The sequence below is a fragment of the Clarias gariepinus genome, chromosome 24, assembly GCF_024256425.1.
Source record: "Clarias gariepinus isolate MV-2021 ecotype Netherlands chromosome 24, CGAR_prim_01v2, whole genome shotgun sequence".
In the NCBI taxonomy this organism is placed as follows: Eukaryota; Metazoa; Chordata; class Actinopteri; order Siluriformes; family Clariidae; genus Clarias; species Clarias gariepinus.
The window spans coordinates 15,398,858-15,426,495 of record NC_071123.1 but is presented as its reverse complement, the minus strand read 5'-3'; the positions used below and the strand labels follow the sequence as shown (position 1 = coordinate 15,426,495).

The 27,638-nt window shown below is 38.9% G+C and overlaps 2 protein-coding genes across 4 annotated transcripts; both read left to right on the top strand.

Moving 5' to 3' along the window:
• The first annotated feature begins 36 nt into the window (after positions 1-36).
• hnrnpul1l (heterogeneous nuclear ribonucleoprotein U-like 1 like) lies at positions 37-14,946 on the top strand. The gene is made up of 16 exons (XM_053485052.1): positions 37-129; positions 880-1,123; positions 3,278-3,679; positions 3,966-4,149; positions 4,237-4,310; positions 4,424-4,563; positions 4,656-4,755; positions 5,498-5,610; positions 5,741-6,007; positions 6,241-6,363; positions 6,444-6,572; positions 7,888-8,056; positions 11,496-11,759; positions 12,528-12,691; positions 13,703-13,930; positions 14,084-14,946. Exons 2-16 carry the CDS (start codon positions 928-930, stop codon positions 14,186-14,188), a joined length of 2,658 nt encoding a protein of 885 aa, XP_053341027.1. The 5' UTR covers positions 37-129; positions 880-927; the 3' UTR covers positions 14,189-14,946.
• A 1,999-nt stretch (positions 14,947-16,945) lies between these two features.
• On the top strand, positions 16,946-27,171 carry sympk (symplekin). 3 transcript variants are annotated; one of them, XM_053485936.1, is made up of 27 exons: positions 16,946-17,038; positions 18,635-18,738; positions 18,880-18,945; positions 19,050-19,103; positions 19,192-19,265; positions 19,360-19,486; positions 19,590-19,839; positions 20,120-20,290; positions 20,458-20,697; positions 20,826-20,977; positions 21,066-21,216; positions 21,310-21,532; positions 21,629-21,779; positions 22,623-22,858; positions 23,235-23,316; positions 23,662-23,775; positions 23,895-24,042; positions 24,662-24,822; positions 24,923-25,031; positions 25,124-25,224; positions 25,323-25,413; positions 25,538-25,639; positions 25,757-25,944; positions 26,036-26,212; positions 26,321-26,434; positions 26,530-26,715; positions 26,851-27,171. In XM_053485936.1, the coding sequence occupies exons 2-27, from the start codon at positions 18,664-18,666 to the stop codon at positions 26,965-26,967; spliced, it is 3,660 nt and encodes a 1,219-aa protein (XP_053341911.1). In that variant the 5' UTR covers positions 16,946-17,038; positions 18,635-18,663; the 3' UTR covers positions 26,968-27,171. The 3 variants fall into 3 exon arrangements, with proteins under 3 accessions (XP_053341911.1, XP_053341910.1, XP_053341909.1); XM_053485935.1 differs by having other exon boundaries at positions 26,806-27,171; XM_053485934.1 differs by having other exon boundaries at positions 26,803-27,171.
• Positions 27,172-27,638: the final 467 nt, after the last annotated feature.

The following is a 27,638-nucleotide window of genomic DNA, read 5'->3' as shown; positions in this document are numbered from 1 at the left end:
GTTGAAATCTACGCGGGCTTAGCTTGGTACTATCCCGGAAGTAGCGCAGTTCTGTAGGCTTCGGTCAGCCTCCATCTTGTGTATACCGCAGCTACTAAAAAAAACCCCACACATATATACATATACAAGGTATGTTTACAACCTTTATGTAACAAATAGTTGTTTTTTGCACGTTTTACATTTGCTTTAGTAATTATCTAACTTGTGCATGATATTAGCTTTAGTGGTTCAAACAAATATTGGCTTGGTTAGCTTTGGCTAACTTGCTTGGCTAGCTAACGGCTAACGCATTTTAACCGGCTGTTTTAAGATTTATTGAGCGCAACTTATACTTGATGCATGCATACAGGATTAACCTGCATATAGATTTCGCTGATTAAACGGATAAATTCCAGGTTGCAAGAATAGAAGTAAAATATGAAGTTGCTTATTTAGCAGATAACGTTACCCTTCATTTGTTTAGCCAACAGCCAACTACACGGCACTAACGGCTGATTCACACAAATCACTCATACAGCTGTACTTTATTATTCTATTTATATTTAGATTGTTATTATATATTTTTAGTTTATATATTTAATTTTTTTATATATTTACTGATGTTTAGTTCAGTTAGATATATATTTATACATATAAATGCTGTGTATGTGTGTATATACTTGTAAAAATCTATAGTTTTATTTTTAACATCTTTTTTATATATTATATATTTATATAGTATTTTCATTATTTATTTCTGTTTGGAAAAAAAGTGTATTTATTTTATATTTATTTATTAGTATTTTTCTTTTTCTTTACTTTTCATTTATATTGCAGTGTGTGTGTAATCATAGTGTTTGCAGCTGAAAGTCACGTTCGTCTTGTTTTTATTGCTTGCAGGGTGACTGGTTTCCGTTTAGCGGGACTCGTGAGTGAGCGTACAACAACATGAGCACGCTGAACGTGAAAAAGCTCAAAGTGAATGAGCTGAAAGAGGAGCTACAGCGTCGCGGCTTGGACACTCGGGGTCTGAAGGCGGACTTAGCGGACAGACTGCAGGCGGCGCTGGACGCAGAGGCTGCTGGAGCAGCAGCAGAAGAAGAAGAGGACCAAGACTTGGGGAAAGAGGAGGGTGCGGGTGGAGGTAAGCTATTTGATGCCGGTTAATGTTTGGGTGGAAGGTCTACGAAATGAGGTCAAACAGGTCTTCAAACTTCAAATTTACAGGTTCGGTGCTGTTTCTATTCAAGGTCACTTATCCTGAATGATTGGTGATGAGCAAATGATTTTTATTAAACTTGCTTATAACTTACAAGCATGTTTAAAGCAAAATTCATTCAAACCTAGTGGAAAATTTGACTGAGTACAATCAGATGTTTAAACCTAAGCAACTCTAACTATAAAGCAACTTACATTCAAGTGTCAGAAAGGTTCACAATACGTAAAATACAAAAGGAATGGTGCTGTTTGCCTGCAAACAGCTTGTGAACCTAAATAGCTCCAACTTTCAACATTAAAACATTTGCAGGTGACAGGAAAAATCTCCATTAACTGATATTCATTCTTAAACAAACCGAACAAGCAAAGTATATTTTTTACGCCTGATTCGGCTGCTCCTACCAAGGGGTCACCACAGCGTATTATCTGATCCGCACAACAACTTAGGCACAGGCTTTTACGCGAGATGCCCTTCCTGATGCAACCCCTCCCATTTTATACGGATTTGGGACTGGCACTATGTCCAGTGGTTGGGGTTTGGTATTAGGTGGAAATCGAACCCGCGCCTTCTGCATGGCAAGAGGGAATCCAACCACCAAGCCAAGTCCCCAGTCTTTTTATGCCTAAATAAATCGATTAAACAAACTGCCCTTAAAGGACAATACATGGCCATGTAATAACAGAATGATTTTAAAGTAAATGTTATTTTAATGGAAACTAGTAGGCCACAAAACTAACAGTTTATTGAGGAGTATAACATTTTTATTTCAAGGTAGTAAACAAGTTTCATTACATTGTATTAATGAGATGCTAATTTGAGGTGTGGGCCAGGTATATTGGACGTATGCAACACACATCGTCACAAAGCTAACAGATCGTCACACAACTAAAAGATTTTGGATATAAAGTAATAAAAAAAAGAAAGAAAAAAAAAGAGGCCATCAGTTTGTCCGTAGTGAGCAAGCCAAAGGCAAGGTGGCAAAAGGGAACCCATCCTCATGTGGGTGATACCGGATAGTGCGACCATAAATAAACCCCTTCTGTGTGCTGTAAGGTAAAAAGGGCAATTCTATAACAAGAAAAGTTTTAGTTAACATAAAGTCTTCTTCGTATTAACTGAAGCCTTGGGTAGAAAATTATTTGTGGTCATTTTATTTCTAAAATTATTCAAATGATTGCAGTCACTTACAAAAAGCAGTTTTTGCAAAACTTCCTATTAAAAATCATACCAATGACCTGGAGAATCAGCGAAGATTGAGCCTGTAAATTTTTTTGATTGCATTTAAAAGTAATTACGTGTTTCAAAATGTATTTGACAGTTCTGAGCTTGTTCCAGTACTGATTGATCAAGTAAGATTCAAAAGACAATTCCTTTTTTAAAAAAAAAAATAGATTTTGGGCTGAAATGTTTTACAACAACTCACTAAAAGCTATAAGCAAACTTAATTATTTAAAGATCTGTGTGTGTATCTGGAAATATTTTCTTTTCAAGGAACCCCAAATGTGAAAAAAAAAAAGTTTGCAGGGTATAATAGAGATGCGGGGAAAAATAGATTCAGTTACATATAGTGATTCTTTTGTATGGTGATTTAGGTATCGCCACAGTGACTCTATAATCATTTTTATTTTTTTATTATTATAATTTTTTATATATAGTTTGTATGTAAGGTAATGAAATATCGCAGTTCCTCTATAATCCTACAGGTGGTGCGCTATAAACTGTACACACATTGGCAGGCAGCACAGCAGCCTGTTTGGTAGGAGCAAATAGTTTTAGTTTGTTTAGAATTGTAACAAATTCTTAAGTAAAAAAAATTTAGTGCTAATGTGTATTTGAGCTATAGGATGTCCTTAAGTTAAACCAGCATGTTATAACTAGGGACACTTTTAAAGAGCATTCAGCATGTTCGTGTGTGCTATTATTTTTGTGCACCTAGATTATACTTTCCCCTGTCCTGTCCCACCTCATGGTTTGCATCTGGTGTTATATCAGTGTGGCCACTGTTTTTGGCAAACTCATGTACTACAGTATAATATGGTAATATTTTTTTTACTTAAAGCGTACATTGTAATTCTCCAGAATATGCTGGTGATGCATCAGACAACGGTGGATCTGACGTGCCTCAGTATGACGATGGAAACGATGTCTGCCCGAACCAGGAAAAGGAGGAAAACAACGAGGAAGATGACAGTAACGAGAACGGTGCTGCTGATTTTGAATCAACCGACTTCACCTCAGACGAGGTGGACCCACAAAAGCAAGGCTTCGGTGAGGAGATGCAGCAAGGATTGGACGATGAGCAAGAACCCGGGTGGGGCTTCGAAGAGCCTGCCGATAGCCAGGGCTCTGAGGATCCTGAGGTAAAGCAGGAGTACGAGGAGCCGGCTGTAGAACAGGAGCAGTTTGAGGAAGCACAGGAGCAGCCAGAAGTCAAACAGCCAAAAGCAGAACAGTCTCAGGAGGAGGTGACAAGTGTTAAAGGTGAGTTGTGTTCAAACCTAAAATATTTATTACACCTAAGATCCAGATTTAACCCAATGTGAGAATTCCCCTCCCCACCAAAAAAATAGTTGAATATTTAAGCTAAGGACAACTACTACAGGAAATTTTTAAATGAATTGGTTTGTATTGTATTGTATGGATTAATACCCTGAAGGATGTGTGGTCTCTGAAAATCTATAGTGCAAACCTACACTCTGGGTAATATTTGTCTATCATGATTCATTTTGTGTTGACGTGTTCCTCTCGTATTTCTGTGAACTAAAAGTGGAGTCAAAGAAGGAGAACGACGTGCCACAGCAGGACGAGGCAGCAAATGATGGGACTCATGTGGCAGGTGACCACGCAGCACAGGTTAAAGCAGAAGATGAGCAACAGACTTCACAAAGCCGCAAAAGACCCTACGACGACGGCCGTGGATACGGATACTATGAGCACCGTGAAGACAGAAGGTAAATCTAATGCCTGTGTTTTATATTTTAATGCTTTCCCTTGTTCTTTATCCTTTCTGGACGCACACTTCTTTGTTTGCTTCGCAGGGGACGGTCGCCACAGCCCCCGGCCGAGGAAGATGAAGAAGACTTTGATGAAAACCTTGTGGCTATAGACACCTGTGAGTACAAAGTGAAAAGCATAGTTGTGTGTTTTGTCTAATATTGCCCATTTAAATGCTGTTGATGGTGTATTAAATCACAGCCTGGATTTAATTTTTTTTTTCCCGTACAGATAACTGTGACCTGCATTTTAAGGTTTCTCGAGACCGGTACAGTGGATACCCGCTTACCATCGAGGGGTTTGCGTACTTGTGGGCAGGTGCCCGAGCTACTTACGGTGTTTCCAAAGGACGTATATGCTATGAAATGAAGGTAAACAACAGGATAAGAGGGGGTTCATAATCTCAGTCACTTATGTACATGTATATTTTTGTATACACCAGACAAACATTCTTGCTGTTTAGATTAACGAGGAGATCGCTGTAAAGCACCTCCCCTCCAGTGAGCCGGATCCCCATGTGGTGAGAATCGGCTGGTCTTTGGACTCCTGTAGCACCCAGCTTGGTGAGTTGACAAGAAAATTTTGTTCTTTTGTTAATTTGCCTGTTTTTTTATATCCAAGGTATTGATTGGGCTGCTTGGACAACTTGACCACATACATTTTATTAGGTTACATTATCAAAAATCCATGTTAAAAGCTTCTGATCACCCTTTGTATCCAAACTCTGCAAGGGAAATTAGTATCAAAATCTATTCATTACACATGTTTACACCAGTTGTAAAACTCTGATTAATCTCTTAAAAATCGCATGTGTTGGAAGGGCCACATGCTTGCGTTAGAATGCCTGCGCATTTTTGGTTGAGTTGCGTTTTAAGATTTTGGAGGAATCTTATGTGAAAAACATTACCAATTATAAATATTGTGGCATTTATAAAATCATGATACAGATAAAATCATGATACATTTACAGAATTGTAAAATCAGTCACCGGGAGTTGACTGGTGATTCCCATTGATCAGATTTATAACAGCAGTTCAGACCATAGTAAACTGCCATGGTTTATGTGGATTGTGTTGTCTTTTTAGTGTCATTTTAATGTGGTCGTCTGTGAATCCTGAGTTTTAGTTGAATGCATAATTAATCAGTTAAAAGTGAAAAGGTTACATGTTTCCTTGGTCACGTACACTACAAACGTGATGGTAAGGTAGTATAGGAAAAATGTTGTAGTAATTATTTTAACTCTGTAAATAGGCTTTGAGATAAAAAGAGAAAAAAAAGGTCATTTATTGGTCTTTTTTTTTTCAGGAGAGGAACCCTTCTCCTATGGCTACGGTGGAACTGGCAAGAAATCCTCTGACTGTAAATTTGAGGACTATGGAGAGAGGTTTGGTGAAAATGATGTCATTGGCTGCTTCCTTGTAAGTGGTTTTTTATTTTCTCTGGGAGTAAGAAAATGCTTTACCCATAAATACATTCATGAATAATAATGAAGCAAATTAGCTGCAGATCTGGATGCACAGTAAAGTCATATCTTGCTCCTTAATTCAGGACTTTGAGAGCGAAGAGCAAGTGGAGATGGCGTTCTCCAAAAACGGCAAGTGGCTCGGGCCATGCTACCGCATATCCCGTCAGGAGCTAGCTGATCGTCCTCTCTTTCCGCATATCCTGGTGAAGAACTGCGGCATAGAGTTTAACTTCGGACAGAAGGAGGAACCATATTTCCCACCACCTGAGGGTTACACGTTTATTCAGGATCTGGCCCTGGAAGACAGAAGCAGGGGAACAGTCGGGCCAGCTACTAAAGCAGAGTGCGAGGTATCCTCTTCGCTTCTTTATAGTGTATCAGTTCTGTTTAAAGAGACTTGATGTAATATGAAGATTTTTTAAAGTACTTATTACAAAACCTAACTTATGTTCAACTACAGATCAGTAATGATGTTGATTGTAAACGAGTAATGATGTTTTTCTGAATGGATGAGTTTAGGATTTTAAATCTACATCCTAATTCCTTCAAAGCTATTCACTGTAATACATTACTCACCACTTAGATCCTAATGATGGTAGGACTACCTGGCAGTGGAAAGACCACATGGGCCAGTAAGCACTCCTTGGAGAACCCTGAGAAGAAGTTTAATATTCTGGGTACCAATGCCATAATGGAGAAAATGAAGGTAAGGATGTCTTGCACACATTCTGTCTGTCAAACCCCCTTATTCATAACCCCTTGATTCATTATTTGTTCGTCTTTTAGGTGATGGGACTCCGTCGCCAGAGGAACTACGCTGGGCGCTGGGACGTTCTCATCTCGCAGGCCACACAGTGCCTCAACCGTCTCATCCAGATCGCCGCTCGCAAGAAACGCAACTACATCCTGGACCAGGTACTGTCACTTCCGTCTCCACCTCTTGCAGTGTTCCCGACCCTACGCCCTACTGCTGCCCCCGATGCACATGTTCATTAATGCTCCTCTGCTCTCTCTCTAGCACAACAGCACCCATGCAAACCAGTTTATTATGTCAAGCTTCATTGCGTTGTTGCCATATTTTAATTTGTTTTCTTTTATGGTCTTGCATGAAATGAACGAAAGAAAAAAGTAGATAACTATATAGTGGATCAACTATACTTTATTTAACGCTGAGTATGTTTTGATTTCTATTTTTATACTGTATGTGTTTTTATAAAGAAATGCCATACTGTACAGATAGTCCATGTCATTAGTAAGATGTTGAAAAACAAGTAATCACAGCCTGGTGAGTAAGAAAACACCTTCTGTTGCTATGGTAACCGTAATCGTAAGAATCCAACATCTTTTCGATGTTTATGAAATAGATTTACTTGGAAGTGTTGAATGTTGTTTTTAAAATGAACCCCAAGGTAAGTGGGACTAACAGAGTTGAAGTTTCCAGGTCAGGTTCTGACAAGTCATGTTAAGGTAGGTCAGGGTTGCATGGACGAATCTTTGGTCCTAAGGGAATTTGTAAGTATGGGAAGGTAGGTAATAAGTGTGTGTCTGTGCTGGGCATAGCAGGACGTTTGAATGAAATTAGGTAAGTATAGGTAAGTAAGGGGACACAGGAAAGAGTAGACCCCCCTTTCCCCATGCATGCTTGCTAGTTTCTAAAAATACAAGTGATTTAATAATATTCTATTTGCTCTTGTAACTTTATTTAGTTAGTTTAGCACTCCTTTTTTTAGCACAGCATTGCACGAATTATGTTATAGACAGATTGAAATCATGCTGGCTTGGTAAGGTGTGCCAAAATCATAATTAAAAAAGACATCATGTAGGCAACAACCTGAATCTACAGTAGCGAATGAAGTGACTTTATGAAATGATTCGGTTAATTAGGATGTGTCTGGCGACTTGGATTTGCTCAGTATGATGTAAAATATTTTTTAACACGATAAATATAGGACTAGAAACTAGAGAGGAAGACTTGGTCCCCTTTTCTATTATAAAAAAAGACAGTATTCTCTGTAAACCGGACTTCACTCCAGTGTCCAAGGTAAGTGAAATGCGGGGTTGTGAGAGGCAACCACTAGCCAGTAACTATAGGCATGAAAAACAAAAAAAACTCTCACTTTCATTGTTGCAGGAATCCCAAACCCCTCCTTCGGAACACAAAGCCTTAACAAAAGCAAACAACTGAACAATAACAAACAAGCTTCTACTTCTTTCTTGTCACCATTGCTAGACAAATGTATATGGATCAGCCCAGAGACGAAAAATGCGTCCTTTTGAAGGGTTTCAACGCAAGGCTATTGTAATTTGTCCCACGGATGAGGATTTAAAAGATCGAACATTAAAGCGAACTGATGAGGAAGGGAAGGATGTACCCGATCATGCTGTGTTAGAAATGAAAGGTAGGAATGCCATGGATACCCAAAAAAAAATGCTTCAACTACACACCCAGATCTGCTTTTTGCTGTATTTTGTTTGTTTATTTGTTTTTCCTTTTCTTTGTTTTTTTTTTTTCCATTCTAATTTTTCTTCCAAATTGGACGACCCCCTTGCCGCCTCTTTTGTTTTTTTTGTTTATTTTGCCAGAAAAAAAGAGAACCACTTATACTTTTTCTCTTCTCTTATTTTCATTTTATTCTTTGGCCCTTTCAACCCCATTTCCTGCAGTGTCTCAATTCATGTCAATAGTACTGCAACAATAAGCAAAATATGAAGTTATCCAGGGTATCAGCGGGTTATTAAAACAAAAACGTGTAAAAAAAAAAAAAAAAAAACTTTTGAAATATTAGGATCCATTTGTGATTTTAAGGCATTTTATTTACATTAATTGCTGCATCTTATATATTTTTTAAAGACAAACTTATCATAATTTGATATTAATAAGTACATTCAAATTTATGTATGTTTAACTGCTTATTTTGTATGTGCGTGAAAATGTGGTGTCTGGGAAAACCTGTCAGATGTTGCTGTGGCATAATTTTGGAAAACGTTGGTGGGGAATTATTTCAGTGTAACGCCTCAACTTTTGGGAGGGGGACACGGTTTTAAAATGTTGTCGAAGTGTTAGTTAATACTTTTTTGGAGGACAGCGTAACAAACATAGTGGTGAGACGTAAGTCTACTTAAATATATGTCTAAGATCTGTCTAGCTAACCTAGAAATGTAATGTCATATGACCTCTGAAGGTAACTATTTAGACGCATATATTAATACACTAATCAGTGCAAAAAGGTTTTTTGTTTTTTTTTTTCTCCCTGATTTAATTCTTCTATTTCACTATGCTCGTTCATCAAAAATGAATTGTCTTTGTATCTGGCACAGAGAAAATAACTATTTCCCTGTCTTTTTGTTAAAATGTAGTATGAACATAAAGTAAGTGTCATTTTCTTCATCGTGTGTGGCTGTCGTTTTTATGTTGCCATAAAAACAGCCATGAGCCTAATCAGTTTAGGGTATAGTAAGATATCGTCCCAAGGTCCATGATGATCCTGGGTCACAGCTGATAAGGAATCTTTACACTCACCTTTCTCCCATTTTACTTCTGAAAGTAACTATACTTTTACCACTCGTTATTGAGATGTGTGCAAAAGAAACGTCTGTGTTTCCCCTAAAAAAAATCACAGTTGTAATAAGGGTCCGTATGTAATCTTCTGTGAGTATGACAGAGTGGTGCTGATTTGGAGAGGGCAAGCCCCCTATTTTCAGCAGAGCTTATAATATGATAATTACTGATTAATTTAATGTTCTACCTTACACAAATAAAATAACAGTTTTATATTACTTGTGTATAATACAAACCGAGCAATCTTGCTGCTTTTTAATAAATTTAGCGACCTATTTTTAAGATATCTGTCCAGCTTTCGTTTTGACGTGCCGACGGGCTACACATCAATAAAAGGCAACATATATTATAATAAGATCGTAATACTACGTTTTCACATTACACATAGAAAACGTGAATAAGGAACACCAGGTTCAGATTAAGGCAAAAAAAAACTTTGAATATCAAATGGATATTGGATGTCGATCCAACTTTATCGCAGTAAGCCGGTGCCTGTAGTTAGCTTAGAAAGCAGAAAGAAAAAAAATGTGGATGTGGAATTCTACATCGTAACTTTATTTCATCAGTATTAAACATCAACTATAAAATCCAGTACTCCATAACACTAACTAATTTAGGGCTGTAGCTATCGAATATTTTAGTAATCGAGTATTCTACCAAAAATTTTATAGATTAATCGAAATGTACGGTTGCTTAATTAAACAGCAATGTAAAATATATGAGAAACAAAGATTGAATAGTTATCTTTTTAGAAAAATCATCTTTTATTTTTTAAATGCATACAGAATTTTATCAAAAAATGAACATTCTCATTACACACAATTCAAGGAACAGCTTAAAGTTGGCTGAGATGAATTAAGTGCATCACAGTGCCATACATTCTTATTTTAAAGCTTTTTCTTAGATGCAAAAACAAAAAAAGGTATTTCAAATGATTTTAAGTATCAAAATAAACTAAGGCACACATTAAAATAAATTTTAATATAATTTTATCGCTTCCCTCCATTTTGCAGATCGCAACAGAACGCTCCCTTAAATCTATACACAGCTAACTGTTTGGGTCTCCTTCCGCTTTGTGGGTGACGTAAGCGCTTCTTCGTTGGTGTTTACTGGCGCCTTGCATCCAGAAGCGCACTGTGTCACGCCAAACAAATAATTGCGCAAAAAAACACAACGCAAGCTTTGAATATTAATTAAAGAAGCTTCGAGGCAGAAGATTTTGCCTCGATCATTTTTTGTAATCGAGTTACGTTTCAGCCCTAACTACATTTATTACTTATATGTGTAACTGTGAAATATAGCAATTGTATCCTGCACCGCTCATTACTAAGGAGACATTCAGACCTAGTCTACCACAACAAAAAGGAAGTACCAAATGACGTACAGTGTAGCCACATTTTTTTGTTTTAATTCTTACTGCTACAGTTCATTGGATGGTATTAGATAAAAACATTTTTTAAAAGACCAGTCATGTAGGGGCATGAGTATAAGTGGGAAGTGTTGTCATGGTGTCCTGCCATGCTTGTAGTATTATAAGGAAAACACTAAAGGTTAAAGTTTTCAGTGCTATATGTAGTAAAAAAAAAATGTATTAAATTATTTTAGCATTTGAAGGTTTTCTCACACCACCACACTAAGTCTCTTAGACCGTTGGTGCTTTGTCGCAAAGCTATCGGAATATATATATTTTTTTTCCTCCCAAAATATCCTCTGTATGACTTATACCATTTCAACTTGTGATAAACATTGGACTTGCTATTGACTACAACTATGTGTCTTCACATTTTAGCAGTTTTTCGTTTTAGTTATTTGAAGTTACCATGAACGTGGCACCAATACTGTCAAAAGTAAATTTTGCTGATACCCTGATTATTAATTGGCCTTTATCATTTTCTTAGTATTTTAAGAAGTCATTACACTTAAGTCTATAAAACTATAAAATTCTTTTATGTATTTGTTTTTAATTGTTTAGTTGGCAACTATTTAACTCTTTTTCTGGCAACTGTCTTTTTTTTTTTTTTTTTCTCTTATATATTTTTCATTGTTTATCCCTAATCCAGGACAAGTTTTGCCTTGGTCGGCTAAGGCAATATTTGTCCAAGGTCCCCCTGACCTGTCCTAATACATCATCTCTCTATTTCTGACCTTCCTCTCTTTCCCTGCCCCCTTACTTAATGTTTAGTTTTGGCTACTACTAAATGATGCTAATGCTGCTGCTCTTTATTTTCTCAACGACACGGCCATTCTCTCCCTCACTGCGTGCCCTCTGCCACCCTCAGCCAACTACGTGCTGCCCGATGCCGGCGAGTTCTTGGATGAGGTGATCTTCATAGAGCTGCAGCGTGAGGAGGCCGACACACTCATCAAGCAGTACAATGAGGAAGGCCGGAAGGCTGGCCCGCCACCTGACAAGCGCTTTGATAACCGCCCCGGAGGCTTCCGCGGCCGTGGATTCCAGCGCTATGAGCATCAGGGTGCACCGCAGGGAAACCGAGGCTCGTTCCAAAATCGTGGCAGCTCTGGTGGAGGTGGCTACCGTGGAGGTAAAGGACTTAATAATTAATTAATAAAAGTTTCAGACCTAGGTCTTTTTTTTTTCTTTTTTTTTTCAGATTTAAGATTTGATTTATAGTTGTTTTTATTTTAAATTATATAGGTGAAATTATTTCTTTGATTTAAGAGACTGGATCCTACTAGACTGAATTGTGGAGCAGCAGATAAAAAAAATATATCACTTTGTTTAAGACCTGACTTTTAAACAATCAACAACCCAAGTTTAACAGCATTAAATGCTTAAATTAAATGTTTTCTTTTAGTAGTTTTTTACTACTGTAGGAAATATAGCAGTTGAAGACAAATTCAACAATAAATTTTAGCGCTGTTGACTGAAATAGAAAATCAGAACGCCCTAAAATTGATTCAAATAAATAGTCTACCTACGATTCACAGCTCTTTCGGATATTATGTGTTATGGAATTCTGGTCATGATCAGAAACTTATTAAAATACAAAATCTGAAAAGATTTTGTCAGAAAACTGCTAGAGAACATTGCTTACTATGAAATATGCCAAAATTATCTTAATTACATCCCCGTAATATAATATGGTAGATATGCCAATTGCCAAAACTGAAATTGCTCAGTTATGTAGTTGTTTCTGTTGTCTAAAAAAAAACAGTAGTAGTATACAATAATATGCTTTGAAGTAATTCTCGTCCTTTCCACCATAAAAGTCACAATAAATGTTTCATTTTTAGACAGCTTCGAGAACTGCTTCAGACTAATGTAGTGGTTTCTTCTGTTCCTAATGTAGCCTACAACCGTGGCGGGTACAACCAGAACCGCTGGGGCAACAACTACAGAGATTCAGGGCCCCGGGGTGGCTATAACCGCAACCAACAATCAGGAAGCAGCTACAACCACAACCGCCAGGGCTCCTACAACAAAGGAGGCAGCGGTAGCTACAGTCAGTCCCAGGTACTATAATGTACTTTATTTTAACTGTAACTATTACTTATTTATTCTTTTATTAATTATTTACCTTAATTACAAATAAAATAGAAGATAAAATATAAATTTAAATGTATTGTGGGCATTGCAGTTTTCCCCTTTTTATGGCTATGTATTGCCTGTGCCTATTGCTTTTTTTTTTCCTTCTTTTAATAAATCGCAAACTGTTAACATTCCCAAATTGCTTTTGGATTAAGAACCACTCTTGTATACACAATGACATCTTGTAGTTCATTATTATAGTAGTAAATTGCTGTAAGAGCGTGTACAATTGTGCTTTATGACTTGCATATCAATTACAGTGGAACCTTGGATTATAAGCATAATTCGTTCTGGAAGTGGGCTCATATTTCAAAACAAATCGATCAAATTTCATAACCAAATTAAATTTCCCCATAAGAAATAATGGAAGCTTAAATTATTCGTTCCCACAAACTGGTACAGGCTGATGTAGAGAGAGAAAATGGATTTTTAACCTCTAATTAGACTTGCTTTTGCTTTACAAGTGCGCTGTACACACACGCATACAGACACAAAATAAAATGTTTTACACGCACACACGTGGTCACCGTGTTATAGTAAAGAGTACACACGTACACCGATGTTGATTATACCAGTAAGAGATGCGCACTAAGACCGAGCAGGGGAGACAATTACCCACAATTCCGCAGCGAAAGAGAGAGGAAAATCGCTTAATCGATCACGTGACGCTCAGCGTCAAAACAAGAGGCGTATGCGTGATACTCGGTTTTAGTAAACCAAGACTTGTTCGTTTTCCAAGACAAAAGTTAAAAATCTTAGCTTGTCTTGCAGAACACTCTAATTTGTAATTTTGTATTTGTAAATGTATTTATAATTGACAGGCGGTCAGACATAACATTTAGATGATGCTCTGGTAAGTTACTTTGCAAATGTGCAATTTAGTTCTAGAAGTCTGTGTTGCTCATAAAGTCCAAATGTGTCTTTACATTTTTACAGCCTCAGAGCTACAGTCAAGGTTACACCCAAAGTTACAACCCAGGCAGCTACAGCCAGGGATACAACTACGGCAACTACAGCCAGTACCCAGGTTACAATCAGGGCTATAGCCAGACGCCTGCAGCCACGAGTCAGACGTACAATCAGCAGCAGCAGCAACAGCAGCAGCAGCAGCAGCAGCCGCAGCCTCAGCAACAGCAGCAGAGCTACAACCAGCAGTACCAGCAGGTGAGCTACAGCAAACTATATGGTTAATAAACAACAAGCATAATAGAAAAAAAGAAACTAAAATGTCTGTCATTAACGTTATCATTAAGCACTTTTTGTAATAACTGGGCTTAATGTAATTGAACGTTTTCTGTCCATTCTTCGTCATTGCAGTACGCTCAGCAGTGGCAGCAGTATTACCAGAACCAGAGTCAATGGAATCAGTACTACAACCAGTACGGAAATTACGGCAACTACCAGGGCTCGCAGCAGCAGTAGCCATATCCCCCTGTGGCTTTTCTGTATCATTCCATAAGCTCTATTCTTCAGCTTATTTTTTTAATTTAGTGTCCTTCCCGTTCAGCGAGGCTTCCTTTTCTCGCAGACTGCTCCACCATCCTAAAAGTTTGCTTTTAACTCTCTAACCGCCTCAGTTTTTAAAAGTAGCTAAATTTATTTTGCTTTCCGTTATTGCATCTCAGTTTCGGAGGCTCTAGTCAGCTTTGCTTTTGAACCTTTTTCTAACGCAACATTGATGCGTTTATAAGTAGCAATGCATCATTTAGTTTGCTTCAAATCCTGCACGCACAGATTCATGCTTAAATGCTTCATAGTGGGGACGCGTATAATTTTGAATTGAGGGTTGTATGTCAAACATTTGCATTGTTTGTCTTCTAATCATATTTTTTAAGAAAACAAATAATTCCAGTTTCAAAATATTTAACTACATTTATGGCTTTCAAAACACAATTGTATCTAATACAGGTAAAAAAAATAAATAAAAAAGCCCTAATTTTTCATATCTTAGAATAAATCATAACCAGTAATGGACACCTGTGGAGTTTGACAGCGTAAAAGTTTTATACCATTCTTACATGTCTAGTTTCATGTTTTTTCTCCTTCAATCTACAATTTAGTGAGCACTATGTGGTTGTAAGTTTTTATACCTTGTAACATGTTTGTAAAACTGTATTGGCATGTTGATTTCTTTTTGTTGCTCATTTTTTTGTATTTGAGAATATAATATGAAACAAAAACACCTTGTGCGTGCTTTTTCTGGTTATGACGATCAATTCCTACATCCACACCGAATTTAACTTGTAAGGTTTATTTTTTGTTGTTGTTGTTGCAAATTGTTATATTGTGGAATATACAAAATATGCTACCTGGCAAAAAAAAAAAAAAAACTACCTGGTTCAGCAGGCTGCAAATCATTTAACCCTAACTGATAAAGTGAGTAGCTGCATTTATCCAGATATATACCTGTGGTTGTGGCAACGATGTCACTATTTTAGAAGGGACAAATTATCAGCCTGCATCATGCAAACAAAACGACTAAGGAGATTGCTGAAACATCTAAGAAGAGCTGTAAGCTATAATCATAGAAATTACAACGAAAAAGGCTTGAAATATTTTTAGAATATGTGAGATTCACTTTTTAAATTAAATTAAATTAAATTAAATTACAAAGGACAGTTTTGTTGTAGGACATGGGGGCACACAATTAAGAACAGAACCTGAACAGTAGGTCATATGACTGGGAAAATGAAGATGCAAAGTCAATACTGTATAGACCATTTAATGACAAAAGAATTTGGAGTAATAACTTTACTTTAAATTAACTGACTTAAATGTAACATTTTTCAATATTTAGATTTTTTTAATCTATGTAATGCATCAGGCAAAAGAATTTACAAACAATTCAGGAAAAGAAAAAAAAGTTATGTATATTATATTAATATTTATACTTAGCAAAAAAAGAAACATCCTCTGACTTTCAACTTTTTTTACTTTCAGTAAACTTAATGTGTAAATATTTGTATGAACACTAAAAGAGTCAACACCATAAGAGATAAACTAAAAATATTTCACAATGTGTCCTTGAATGAAGGGAGGCTCAAAATCAAAAGTACCGGTCAGTATCTGGTGTGGCCACCAGCTGCTTGAAGTACTGCAGTGCATCTCCTCCTCATGGACTGCCTATTGCGGACAGTCTGAGCACTGATGGAGGGATTGTGTGTTCCTGGTGTGACTCGGGCAGTTGTTGTGGCCATCCTGTACCTGTCACGCAGGTGTGATATTCGGATGTACCGATCCTGTGCAGGTGTTGTTACACGTGGTCTTCCACTGCGAGGATGATCAGCTGTCCTTCCTGTCTCCCTGTAGCGCTGTATTAGGCGTCTCACAGTGCGGACATGTCAATTTATTGCCCCAGCCACATCAGCGGTCCTCATGCCTCCCTGCAGCATGCCTAATGCACGTTCACACAGATGAGCAGGGACCCTGGGCATCTTTCCTTGGGTGTTTTTCACAGTCGGTAGACAAGTCTCTTTAGCGTTTTTAGAACTGTGACCTTAAATGCCTACTTTCTGTAAGCTATTAAGGTCTTAACAACCATTCCACAGGTGCATGTTAATTAATTGATTATGGTTAATTGAACATGCATGGAAAACATTGTTTAAACCCTTTACAATGAAGATCTGTAAAGTTATTTGGATTTTTACAACATTATTGTTGAAATACACAGTCCTGAAAAAGGGACGTTTCTTTTTTTGCTGAGTGTACATAACATTACCATATTATATCAATATATAATGTATTATTAAATTTAGTACAGTATTTAAATGTTTATACAAACCTTTCTTGAAGTGTGCATGTCAGCATATAGGTTTTTAAAAAGTAGGCTGTATCATATTTATCATAATGTAAGATTTTTTTATTTAGCCAGTTATTCCACACAAACCTCACACACACAGACCCAAGGTGGGAATTGAACACGGACCCTGAAGGTGTAGGACGACAATTTTAAAGCCACTGTGCTGCCAGTCATATTTCAGTCAGACAATCACTTTGAAATGGTTCACATTTTGTGCTTTATTTCGATTGTTCTCCTAATTATTATAATTATGAATAACTGATAAGTTCGTTAGAATTGCATGTAAACATAGTAAAAATAAAATTTAAAAAAACGACCCGGAAGTGCTCGCACGATCGTATTGCGTTTTCGCCTCGCGCTTGTGAAATTCTTCCGTGTCATTTCAAGATGGCGACTTTTATTTGGTAGTCGGATTTAAAGCTGTTTTCTTTTTCACAACTTATTTGATTGTTAATCAAAGAAACACGATCTTGGTAAGTGGATGTACTAAATTTATTGTATATTTCTAAACTTCAATGTAACTACATTTCGTTCTTAAAGTTTACACTTGATAAAAATCTAGGAAGGCAACAGTAGTACAGCTAATAAAGCTAAAGTTAGCTGTGACAACCGGTTAAGTGTTTCCACTGGGAATTAAAGCCGCAGTCGATTATTGCATTTTTTTTTGTACCATTAATCATGTGGAGCATATAAATAAACAATGTATTACGCTGTTCTGCCAAATGATTTTGCCTTGTCAAGAAATGCTACCATATCCTGCATTGATAAATTTGCACTAAACTATCGAAAAGTGTACTATAACAGAAATAAAAGAGCATGCATTGGTAATTTATTATCGCATGTATTTATTTGACAGTTTGGAATTTAGCTAATTTTGATGGACAAATATCCCTATCAAATACTGCTCCATGTAAATAATGAACATGAATGAAACAGTGACACAGTTCCCATACATGCCGGTCTGCGCATGCGCAGAACAGTTAAATAGCAAATACATTACAGCAGGTTAGCAAGGATTGACAGAACAACCTGCCCTTGCCTTATAAAGATGTACAGTACTGTGCAAAAGTCTTGTACATATTATCTAGTACAAATGTTTACTTCGATTTGTTTCCATTTTATTTGTATACCACTTTTTACAATGGTCATTGTCCCAAAAACAGCTTTGCAGAATCTAAAGAAAATGATGGAAATGTGTATGAAATGTGAGAAATGATCTATGAATCAAAATGATCAAATTGTCCCTAATGGACAACCCGAGGGCGACGGTGACGAGGAAAAACTCCCTGACATGGCAATACGAAGAAACCCTTACCGGAAACAGACTCAACAGGGAACCTGTGCTTATTTGGCTGATATTAGATAGCAGTAATAAATAAATAGCATAACTAAAGAATATTTGAATGCCTGTGAAGAAAGTAACATATTCCATGTCAGTTTTCAGATGGACCAAAAAAAAAAAACCTGGATTTTGCATGAAAGTAGAAAAGGCCAAATGTGAGAAAAAGTTACTAGAACTTGTATTCTCCAGCATGTTACTTATGAAACTGCACACATTTGTATTAAACATTTTAGATTATTTTCAAGCAAAGAGCTTTCACACCAAATACTGTGTTTATTTTATTACTCTTTAGCGCTCTTTATCGAAGTTTCTTTTGTGTAGAAATGTTTTTAAAGGCATCTTTTCTTATGGCATTTTTCCATAAGCAAGTTACTCTCATCAGTACTCCGGACCATACAGACCTTCTTTCAACCATGCTGAAACCGACATTTAGTGTAATTAACAATTGTAGAACACATGGGACACTGAGCAACAAATATAGTTTAACATCCCAGTGGTGCCATTATCACTACTACTATGATAGGCCTCTTGTCTCATCAGATTGCCCGGTCGGAACTGTTGTTTAATATGTGACTAAGCATATGTTGAAAACTTTCCTATTTGGTACATAGTCTATTCTAGAGGCTGTAGAAACTGTTGTTCCATAAACATTTATGTAGAGCATTCTCAGGTCCTGCATAAACTATTTTTCACATATTAAAGTAAACAAAATGTCTTTTCTTTACAGATAGACTTGGGATCATCTGGGACTTCAGGATGGAGTCGAGCTCTGGAGAAAAGAGCTTCACAGAGACTGAGGATGCGGCCATCGATATGACCACTAATGAAAAGGTGTCACTATTACATTCCAGGACTGGATTATATATATTTATTACAGGGCAAACTCCACCCTGAAACACAAAAGCATGATTAAACTGTTATAATTGTGATTATTGATTTGTTTTACAAGTATATTTTATGTTCGCATGCTAGGTCGTGGACCTTTTAAACCAGGCTGCTCTAATGTCCACCGATGATAAAATCACTGCACTTAAGCAGGTAAACTGACTTTTAAAAGATGTTCGTAAATTTGATGTCGTATATTTAGTTCTTGGGTTCATATATGTGGTTTGTTTGTTTTTATGGGTTTTTTTTAACATTAGGTGCAAGAGTTGATTATTAATAAGGATCCTTCACTGCTTGACAATTACCTGGATGTAAGTACAATCTCCTCTTGTAGTAAACTGATACGATTAGCAACTCTGTGCACCAAAGTGTAAAACTCTTGTCGTGTTTTGTCAACAGGAGATGCTAGCTTTTCAAAATGATAAATCAATTGAAGTGAGGAAATTTGTAATAGGCTTCATTGAAGAAGCATGGTAAGTTTTAAAACCTTACATTGTTTAGTAAACAGAGTTATACGGGCTGAATGGAAACGTCAATCTAGTTTTTCCCCCCAATTTTCTGTTTCAGTAAAAGAGACAATGAACTATTGCTGAAGCTGTTAGGAAATTTAAACATTAAATTAAAGGACGAGAGCGTGAATGTTGTAAAGAAGGCCATCTTGACGTTCACTCAGCTTTACAAAGTGACACTGCAGGTACAGTATTTGTCATTTCTCTTAATTTCAAATGTCTTTTAAAGAGTTCTTTATCGTAATCAACTTTTTTTTTTTTTTTTTTTTTTCTCCTCTCCTGTGCCAGTGGCTGTTGCGCACGAAGAGCATCTCTTACGTACAGGAAGGATGCTGGGACATGGTGACCCAGATGAAGGGGGAGGTTCTGGATCTGCTCGACTCGGATAATGATGGCGTTCGCACGCACGCTATTAAATTCACCGAGTCGCTTATCATCACGTTGTCACCCCGCACATCTGACTCAGACATTCCCAAGAAGCAGGAAGGGGACATCAGCTTGGACAAAATTCCAAAGGATCACTCATATATTCGCTACGGTGAGTGGAACTGGTCTGGAAAATGATACAACAATGTATTCAATCATCACTTAAGTTTACATGCATATTTGCCCTAATTTTTAATTGGTGTGAGTAGCAGATTGTTGAGCTCATCCTGAGGGTGCAAAATGTGCGATGCGACACCGTTTAGTCGATAAACCACTAGAGGATTATTTTTGTGTTTTTCCCCTTCTCTGTAAGGGGAGTGTACAGAAACAATACCTTGTGTCATTTTGTTTTCTTTCTACCCCCTTGTTTTTTTTTCCTGTTTATTTCTCAGACCGCCTGTGTGAAGAGGGAAAGTCGGCTCTTGAGCAGCTCCTGAAATTCATGGTTCACCCAGCCATCACCAGCATTAATCTGACCACAGCTCTGGGCTCACTGGCAACACTAGCCCGACAGAGACCAATGTTCATGTCTGAAGTCATACAAGCTTATGAGACTTTACATGGTAAGTGTCTGGTGTTGGTCTGAAGGGTTTTCTGCATCACAGAGAAATAATTAATATCAAACAAATATACTGAAATGTAATGTATGCATGCTTTTACAACCTATAATTGCATTTAAAAATCTTATCGCCGCGTGATTCGTAGTTTCTTTTCACCTTGATGTTTCTAGCTAACCTGCCCCCGACGCTTGCCAAGTCTCAGGTAAGCAGCGTGCGCAAGAGCCTTAAGCTGCATCTGGTGGCTGTGCTGCGGCACCCGAGCAGCGTGGACTTCCACGGCCAGATCTCCACACTCCTTTTGGACCTGGGGATGGCCCAGAGCGAGATCGCCCGCTGCGTGCCCGCTGGGGCTCAAGTTCGCAAGAGACCACGGCACGAGCCTTACAGTGAGGGCAAGAGGATTAAAATGGGTAAGAGAAGAGAGCCGTCGATACTCTTCAAAATGTTCTGTCAGCGTCGGTGTCACTATGGCACTGGTATACTGATACTATAAAGACACGATGCTCTGAAAATAACTAATACCTAACTGCCATTTTAGAACCCAGTCTGATGGAGGATGATGACGATAAGGAGGAGCCAGCACCCATCATTGCGGCCAAGCCACTGGCCACCACGGGCACTCAGTCTGCTATAGATATCACAGCTGAGTTCCTGCTGCCTCTGCTTACACCAGAGAACGTGGCCAACCTGGTACACTCTTCATTTAGAATTATTTTGGTATGCTGGTTTGACAGTAATGAAATACTAGTACTCATCGTCATGACATTTCATGTTTCAGGTACTCATCAGCATGGTTTACCTGCCGGACAACATGCCGGCCTCCTTCCAAGCTACTTACACACCTGTGGAGTCGGCAGGCACAGATTCCCAAATCAAACATCTGGCCAGACTCATGGCCACACAGATGACTGCCAGTGGACTTGGACCAGGTCACTTGCCATGTTTTTGTTTTTGCATTAAAACGAATAGAATTTCCAAATTTTAAACGTATCTAAGACACTCAATCTCCTTTTCATCCTCAGGTCTGGAGCAGAGCAAAGCCCGAGATGAAGAAGGAAAGGAAGGAGAGGCCGATGCTGCTGTGGCGGAGACCAGCTCTAAAGATCCCATCATCATCCGGAAAGTGTCTGCTGTGTCCCTCGGTCAGGCCATCTCTGTAGTCGGGGCCTATAAGAACGAAGCCGCAGAGGAGACGCCTCAGGCCAAGAAGCTTCCAGAACCCATTCTGCCTTCGACACAGCCCAAGTACAAATCTTTATATTGATACACACAAGTTGTAGTTTGTTATTTTCCTTCTTTTTTCATTCATTACTCCATTTTTGTTTGTTTTTTTGCAATCAGAGCACCTGGCAGCAGTGGACGAAAGAAAGTCTTCCGATTGGCTGACGTGGTCCAGCCCTTGTCCGAATCCCAACTCGAAAAGCTAACCAGCACGGCCGTCAGGCGCATCCTCCATTCAGAGAAGGCCATAGCAAGAAGCGGGATGTCCCATGTAAGTGGGGTTAGGATTAGATTCAGAAAACTCTCTCATATATATCTAGAGGTTTAACCCTATAGAGTCAGATCCATAAGTTTTGGAACTTGGATTCTGTTTCTGTCCTCTGTACCCCACAACATTGAATTTAATATGAAACACCTAAGATTTAATTTAAGGGCTTTGACAAATTTGTGGCTTTACCCATCCAAGTATATAATTTTTATACACACAGATACCCTTTTGAGTGGTGCATAAATAACGGAACAAACTAGCATAATTGCAAAAGTCAGCATTGCCTTTTAAACTTGGATTATATGCATTCAACAAACCCATGGATCTGACCAAACGCTGAGTTTCCTTTCTAGAAACTTTTTGCCAGGCCTCTACTGCAACTGCCTTCAGCTTGTCTTTGCTTTCAATCTTGTCTATAAGAAGTGAAAAGCATACTCTATCAGATGACCGATGATTTGGCCAGTGAAGAATATGCCATTTCTTACCCTGGCGTAGTTTTCACTGTGTTTTAAGTGGCATCCTATCAGTTTTGCAGATTTTGGCTAAATGTGAATGGAAAGTATAAGCCTATATACTCTAGAATTCCTCCTCCTTTTTTTTCTTGTCAGCCATTTGTTCCATTATTTATGAGCCCCCAAAATAGGCATTCACGTGTATGAAAATGGCTGTTATTCCTGAATTTTTAATGCCACGCTTCAAGAAATATGAGGGAGTTTTCTGACTTTACTCACACACTAAGTGCTTCATTTCAAATTTAATGTGTGGTGTACCAATAGCCAAATGGCAAAAAAATGTTAAGTGTTAAAAGGTTAATACAGCTTTTCTGACTAATCTGACGTCACCCAGGTTCGTGTGAAGCTGTTAGCACGGTTGGTTACTCAATTCGAGGGCACGATGAAGGACGACATGCTGCGTTTCATCCTAGAGGATATCCGGAGCCGTATCGATCTCGCTTTCGCTCTTCTCTATCAAGAGTACAACCAGTACCTGAGCCAACTGCCATCAGGCTCGCTGGACAGCTATGATCACTGCTTGTTCATGCTGCTCTCGGGCCTGCAGGAGCGGCCTGAACAGAGAGACGGGTGAGTCGCACCGTCTAATAGCTATGTGTAACATGAACTTTCCTTTCCTTTTTAGTACTTTTCATTAAACTTTGTCGCCATAACTCAAGTTATGCAAGTTATCTGTAGAAAATAACAGGTTGCACTGTGGGTGGTCTTTTCTTTCTACTAACATGTAGTTGCCTCAGATTTTATATACTAAATACTATATTTTAATACTGAATCCGCAATCCAGTGATGTTTATTAGCTCTATTGGTTCCAGTTGTTGTAATCGATGCACTTATTCTAATACCAAACCCATACAGGTGTGTTTATTCCCGAGCCAAGGGAGCACCATTGACCATGCTGTGTTCATTCGACACCAGGCTATAAATTTTAAATCCTTTCTCTTTGCAGGCTGTTTAATAAGTTGGTGCTCGAGGCTCCTCTGGTCACAGAGTCGGCCCTGGAGGTGATCCGGCGCTATTGTGAGGACGAGGTGAGACACACTGCCGCAAGCCCTTAAATTGTTTCAGTGCCTTACTAAATTGAGGCAGTGGAATTATCTAGTCTGTGCCTGATTTATATTGTGAAATGTTATTTCCCTGCGCGCATTAAAGTAATTGATTCTCAAACCAAATCAACAATTACAGGTTTATAAATCTGTTCACAGGAAAATAAAATAAGCACATTAATATATTTTTGTGATTTCCATCTCAGCACCTTCTGATCAGTCTAACTAAAAAAAACTAAACTGTTGTTAAATGTTTAAGCGAGTTAAACATAAAAATATTGTGAAATTGATATTTAAAGCTTGGCTCTATGTTTGTGTGTGTGGTTACAGTCTCGGGTTTACCTTGGCATGCCCACTCTGAAAGATCTCATCCTGAAACGCCCTTCCAGACAGTTCCAGTACCTGCACGTTCTCCTGGATCTCAGCTCTCATGAGAAAGAAAAGGTGTGTGTGTTGTTTTGTTTTGTTCCACCTGCATCAGTAAATTTTTTCTTTTCTGCTCAATGTTTCCTTTCTAGAAGCTGCAGCCCCTTAGTGTAATAAAACTTCTGTTGTTTGTTAAGGTGCGCTCGGCTGCTTTGAATATCATCAAGTGGATGTACGAGAAGGATCACCTGCGCGACTACATTGAAAAGTTCGCGCTGAACTACATGCAGCTGCTTGTTCACCCGAACCCGCCTTCGCTACTGTTTGGAGTCGGAGAGGACACAGGTTAGAAATTGCTTCTAACTTGAACTACAAAGGGGCCTCCGAGTGGCGCAGTGGTAAAGCGCTCACCCTATTATCCAGAGACCGCTGGTTTGATTCTCGGGTGATGCTGTTACCTCTCACAGCCGGAGGTCTAGAGAGAGCTGATTGGCCGAGCTCTCTCAGAAGGGAGGGATGAGGGGTACTTGGTGCTCCCACATTAATCATGGCTCTACAGCCAATCAGGGTCCGGGGGTCACGTGGAAGGAGCGGGTAGCACTTTCCTCCGTGTGTGTTACTCAGCCTCTAACGGTGCATGAGCAAGCGGTTTGAAAAGATGCGGTCGGCTGGCGTCACGCGGTTTGGAGGAAACGCGTGATAGTCTTCGGCCCTCCCGGCTGAGTGGTAGTAGTAGCCTCAATGTGGGAGCCCCCTAGTGATGGGGAGGAATTGGCCACGACTAAATTAGGCAGAAAATTGGGGGGGGGGGGGGGGATACAAAGAAAATTAAGCTTTAGATGCTGATATTTTTCTAAAATGTCCCACAGTTTATATTAAACTTGAGTTTAATATTTCAGTTGAAATATGCTTACACGTCAGAATTATAGAAACAAGGCATTATACTTCTGGTTTTTATGTTCAGAGGTGGCCGCTCCTTGGACAGAAGAGACAGTGAGACAGTGTCTGTACCTCTACCTTTCTCTCCTTCCTCTCAACCACCGTCTGGTCCACGAGTTAGCCGCCGTCTACACAGAAGCCATTGCTGACATCAAGCGCAGCGTGCTCCGTGTCATCGAGCAGCCTGTAAGCCTGAAATTAACCAATTAACATCCAACAAGGTGTGAACTTTATTAAAACACCCTCTAACAGTGTCTTAACTCCTTATATTTCCTTTACTTTACAGATCAGGGGAATGGGCATGAACTCTCCAGAACTGCTGCTGCTGGTTGAAAACTGTCCCAAGGGGGCAGAGACTCTGGTCACCCGCTGTCTCCACATACTGACTGATAAAGGTACAACCGCGTCCTGTTTCACACATCGTTTCCGCAAACGTTTGTTGGCTGCCATTTACATAATCGGTCTTTTATCCTCTTTCCACTTTCAGTCCCTCCATCTCCAGACCTGGTGGAGCGAGTACGGGATCTCTATCACAAACGAGTGCCAGATGTGCGTTTCCTCATCCCGGTTATCAACGGGCTGGAAAAGGTCTCTCCATCACGTTTCATTACAAAATCAACCAGTGTTACTTGATACACCCTTTTGGCTGTACTGGTTTTTAAGCAGCATTTTTCTTTGCTTAACAGAAAGAGGTGATCCAGGCATTGCCGAAACTCATCAAGCTCAATCCCATCGTCGTCAAGGAGGTCTTTAATCGTCTGCTTGGCACGCAACACAGTAAGGACGCATTACAATTAGTTACAGTTATGGCTAGAAGAGGTGCCATCTAAGAGTAATGCTTATAAATACAGACAATTAGAGGTTTTGATAAAGCATCTGTAAACTTGCTGATCCGCTCCAGGTGAAGGTAGTTCCTCAGTGTCTCCTTTGACCCCCGGTGAACTCCTCATCTCTCTCCATAACATCGATTCCACCAAGTGTGACATGAAGTCTATAATCAAAGGTAACTTCTTTAGTTTCACTTATCCCCTCAAATCATGTCTTGGTTTCTGGTCTGGTGTTTAGGGGAGTAAGTTTCTTCTTGTTGATAGAACTTGTCCGCCTTCACACTTTTGTTTAGCTACGAACCTGTGCTTCGGCGAGAAGAACGTGTACACATCGGAGGTTCTGGCTGTAGTGATGCAGCAGCTGATGGAACAGGTTCCTCTCCCTATGCTGCTCATGCGGACCGTCATCCAGTCGCTAACGATGTACCCTCGCCTTGGCGGATTCGTCATGAACATCCTGTCTCGCCTGATTCCCAAACAGGTGCGTCGCTTCACTTCGAGACCAATGTCCTAAACTCCTTGTTAAGCAAGAATGAGTCTATGGCATTGAATAACATCTTGCGTGTGTGTAGGTGTGGAAGTACCCCAAAGTGTGGGAAGGTTTCGTGAAGTGCTGCCAGCGCACCAAGCCACAGTCTTACACCGTTCTGCTGCAGCTGCCGCCCGCACAGCTAGCCAGCGTGTTCGAGCGCTGCCCAGAGATGAGGGACCCTCTCTTACTACATGTCCGCTCCTTTACCCCACACCAGGTATAAAAACATTACAGAACATCCAGAGTTTACCTCTGATCGATATTTTTTAAGCTTGTATGTATTTTGATAAAATATTTTCCATGATGCGTGTGTGTGTGTATGCAGCAAGCCCACATTCCATCATCCATCATGGCGATTCTGGAAGCTAACAGTAGGATGCCAGAGCCGGAACCACCACAGCATGAACCTGAGCACATGAAAGTGTCAGAGGAAAGAGAGGTCAGGCTTGGAAATACAGCAACAGTTCAGATTTAAATATGAAACCATTAAATATTCCAAAAATGTTAAAGTAATGTATCTGTTTCATCCTTTAGTTACACACCCAGCAGTTTGTGAGGCCCATAACACACACTGAACCAATAACTCCAGCGCCAGCTGTAGTGGCTCCTCCTGAGTTAGCACCTGAGTCGGTAGCCAGAAGGGAGAAAATTGATGAGCCCATGGAGGAAGGAGATGCAGATACAGATCGTCTAGAGATCGCCACCGAAGCCACAACTCCAGTAAGACTCTATTCACAATTGCTTTTATCAGTGTGATTTGATATTCTGTGACTGTATGATCTTATATGCATTAACTTTTAACCATAGCAGATTGAAGCAGTTGAAAATGAATCCCAGGCCTCCCCTGTTCCCCAGGTGAAGACAGAGGAACCAATGGAGACGACCACTACTGAGCTGGCAGAAGACCAGCCGCAAGAAGCGGTGGAGGATAGCGGCACAGAACCTGAGACACAAGCGGACGATCCCGAATAAAACAAACATGCACTGACAAAAACATTCAAGTTCAGCATATATGTATTTAGTCTGAGGTCTAGAACCAATAATGTAGTTTATTGCTTATTATAATTATTTGACTTTACTTGTTAGTACTGTTTTGTTCAACAAAAAACATTGCTTTTGTACATCATTAACGAATCAAGAGGTGATGTCCGGATAATAAATATCTCATTGAATATAGTTTTCAATTTTGTGTGAACTTGTTTAACTGAAATAAACTTAGTCTTTGGTCTCCAAATAATATAACAGCATTATGCTCCAACAGCTTATATGGACGGGAAGATATTTCCCATTTCCATTGTCTTTGTGTACGTGGTCAAAAAGGGAAATTCTCAATAAATTCATCTTGAGTGGAGTTTGAACTTCTCCATGTGATGTCTTAATGCCATAGACTGGTATGTTGTTAATAGATGAAACATTTTAGGTAAATTCCTTATCAAGTGTAATGATGGTATATTGTACTTTAATATGTGTCTTATTCATAATAGGCTTTAGGAATGAGGAGATAATGGCAGGAAAAATATTAAAATATCAAAATTAATAATATAAAAATCTCCTTATTTAACCCCCAACTTATACCTTGTACAGTGCCAGTATATATAGTATATCTGATACTATTTGCATTTCTGGTAGATGCTAAAGTGCAT

Bases quoted from the DNA above. Each gene is read 5' to 3' on its own strand.
- hnrnpul1l (XM_053485052.1), top strand. From the start codon at position 928: ATGAGCACGCTGAACGTGAAAAAGCTCAAAGTGAATGAGCTGAAAGAG. The intron at 4,150-4,236 runs GTAAATCTAATG...TTTGCTTCGCAG, and splicing joins GAGCACCGTGAAGACAGAAG to GGGACGGTCGCCACAGCCCC. The intron at 6,573-7,887 runs GTACTGTCACTT...CACCATTGCTAG, and splicing joins GCAACTACATCCTGGACCAG to ACAAATGTATATGGATCAGC.
- sympk (XM_053485934.1), top strand. From the start codon at position 18,664: ATGGAGTCGAGCTCTGGAGAAAAGAGCTTCACAGAGACTGAGGATGCG. The intron at 20,978-21,065 runs GTACACTCTTCA...TTCATGTTTCAG, and splicing joins CAGAGAACGTGGCCAACCTG to GTACTCATCAGCATGGTTTA. The intron at 23,776-23,894 runs GTGTGTGTGTTG...TTGTTTGTTAAG, and splicing joins GCTCTCATGAGAAAGAAAAG to GTGCGCTCGGCTGCTTTGAA.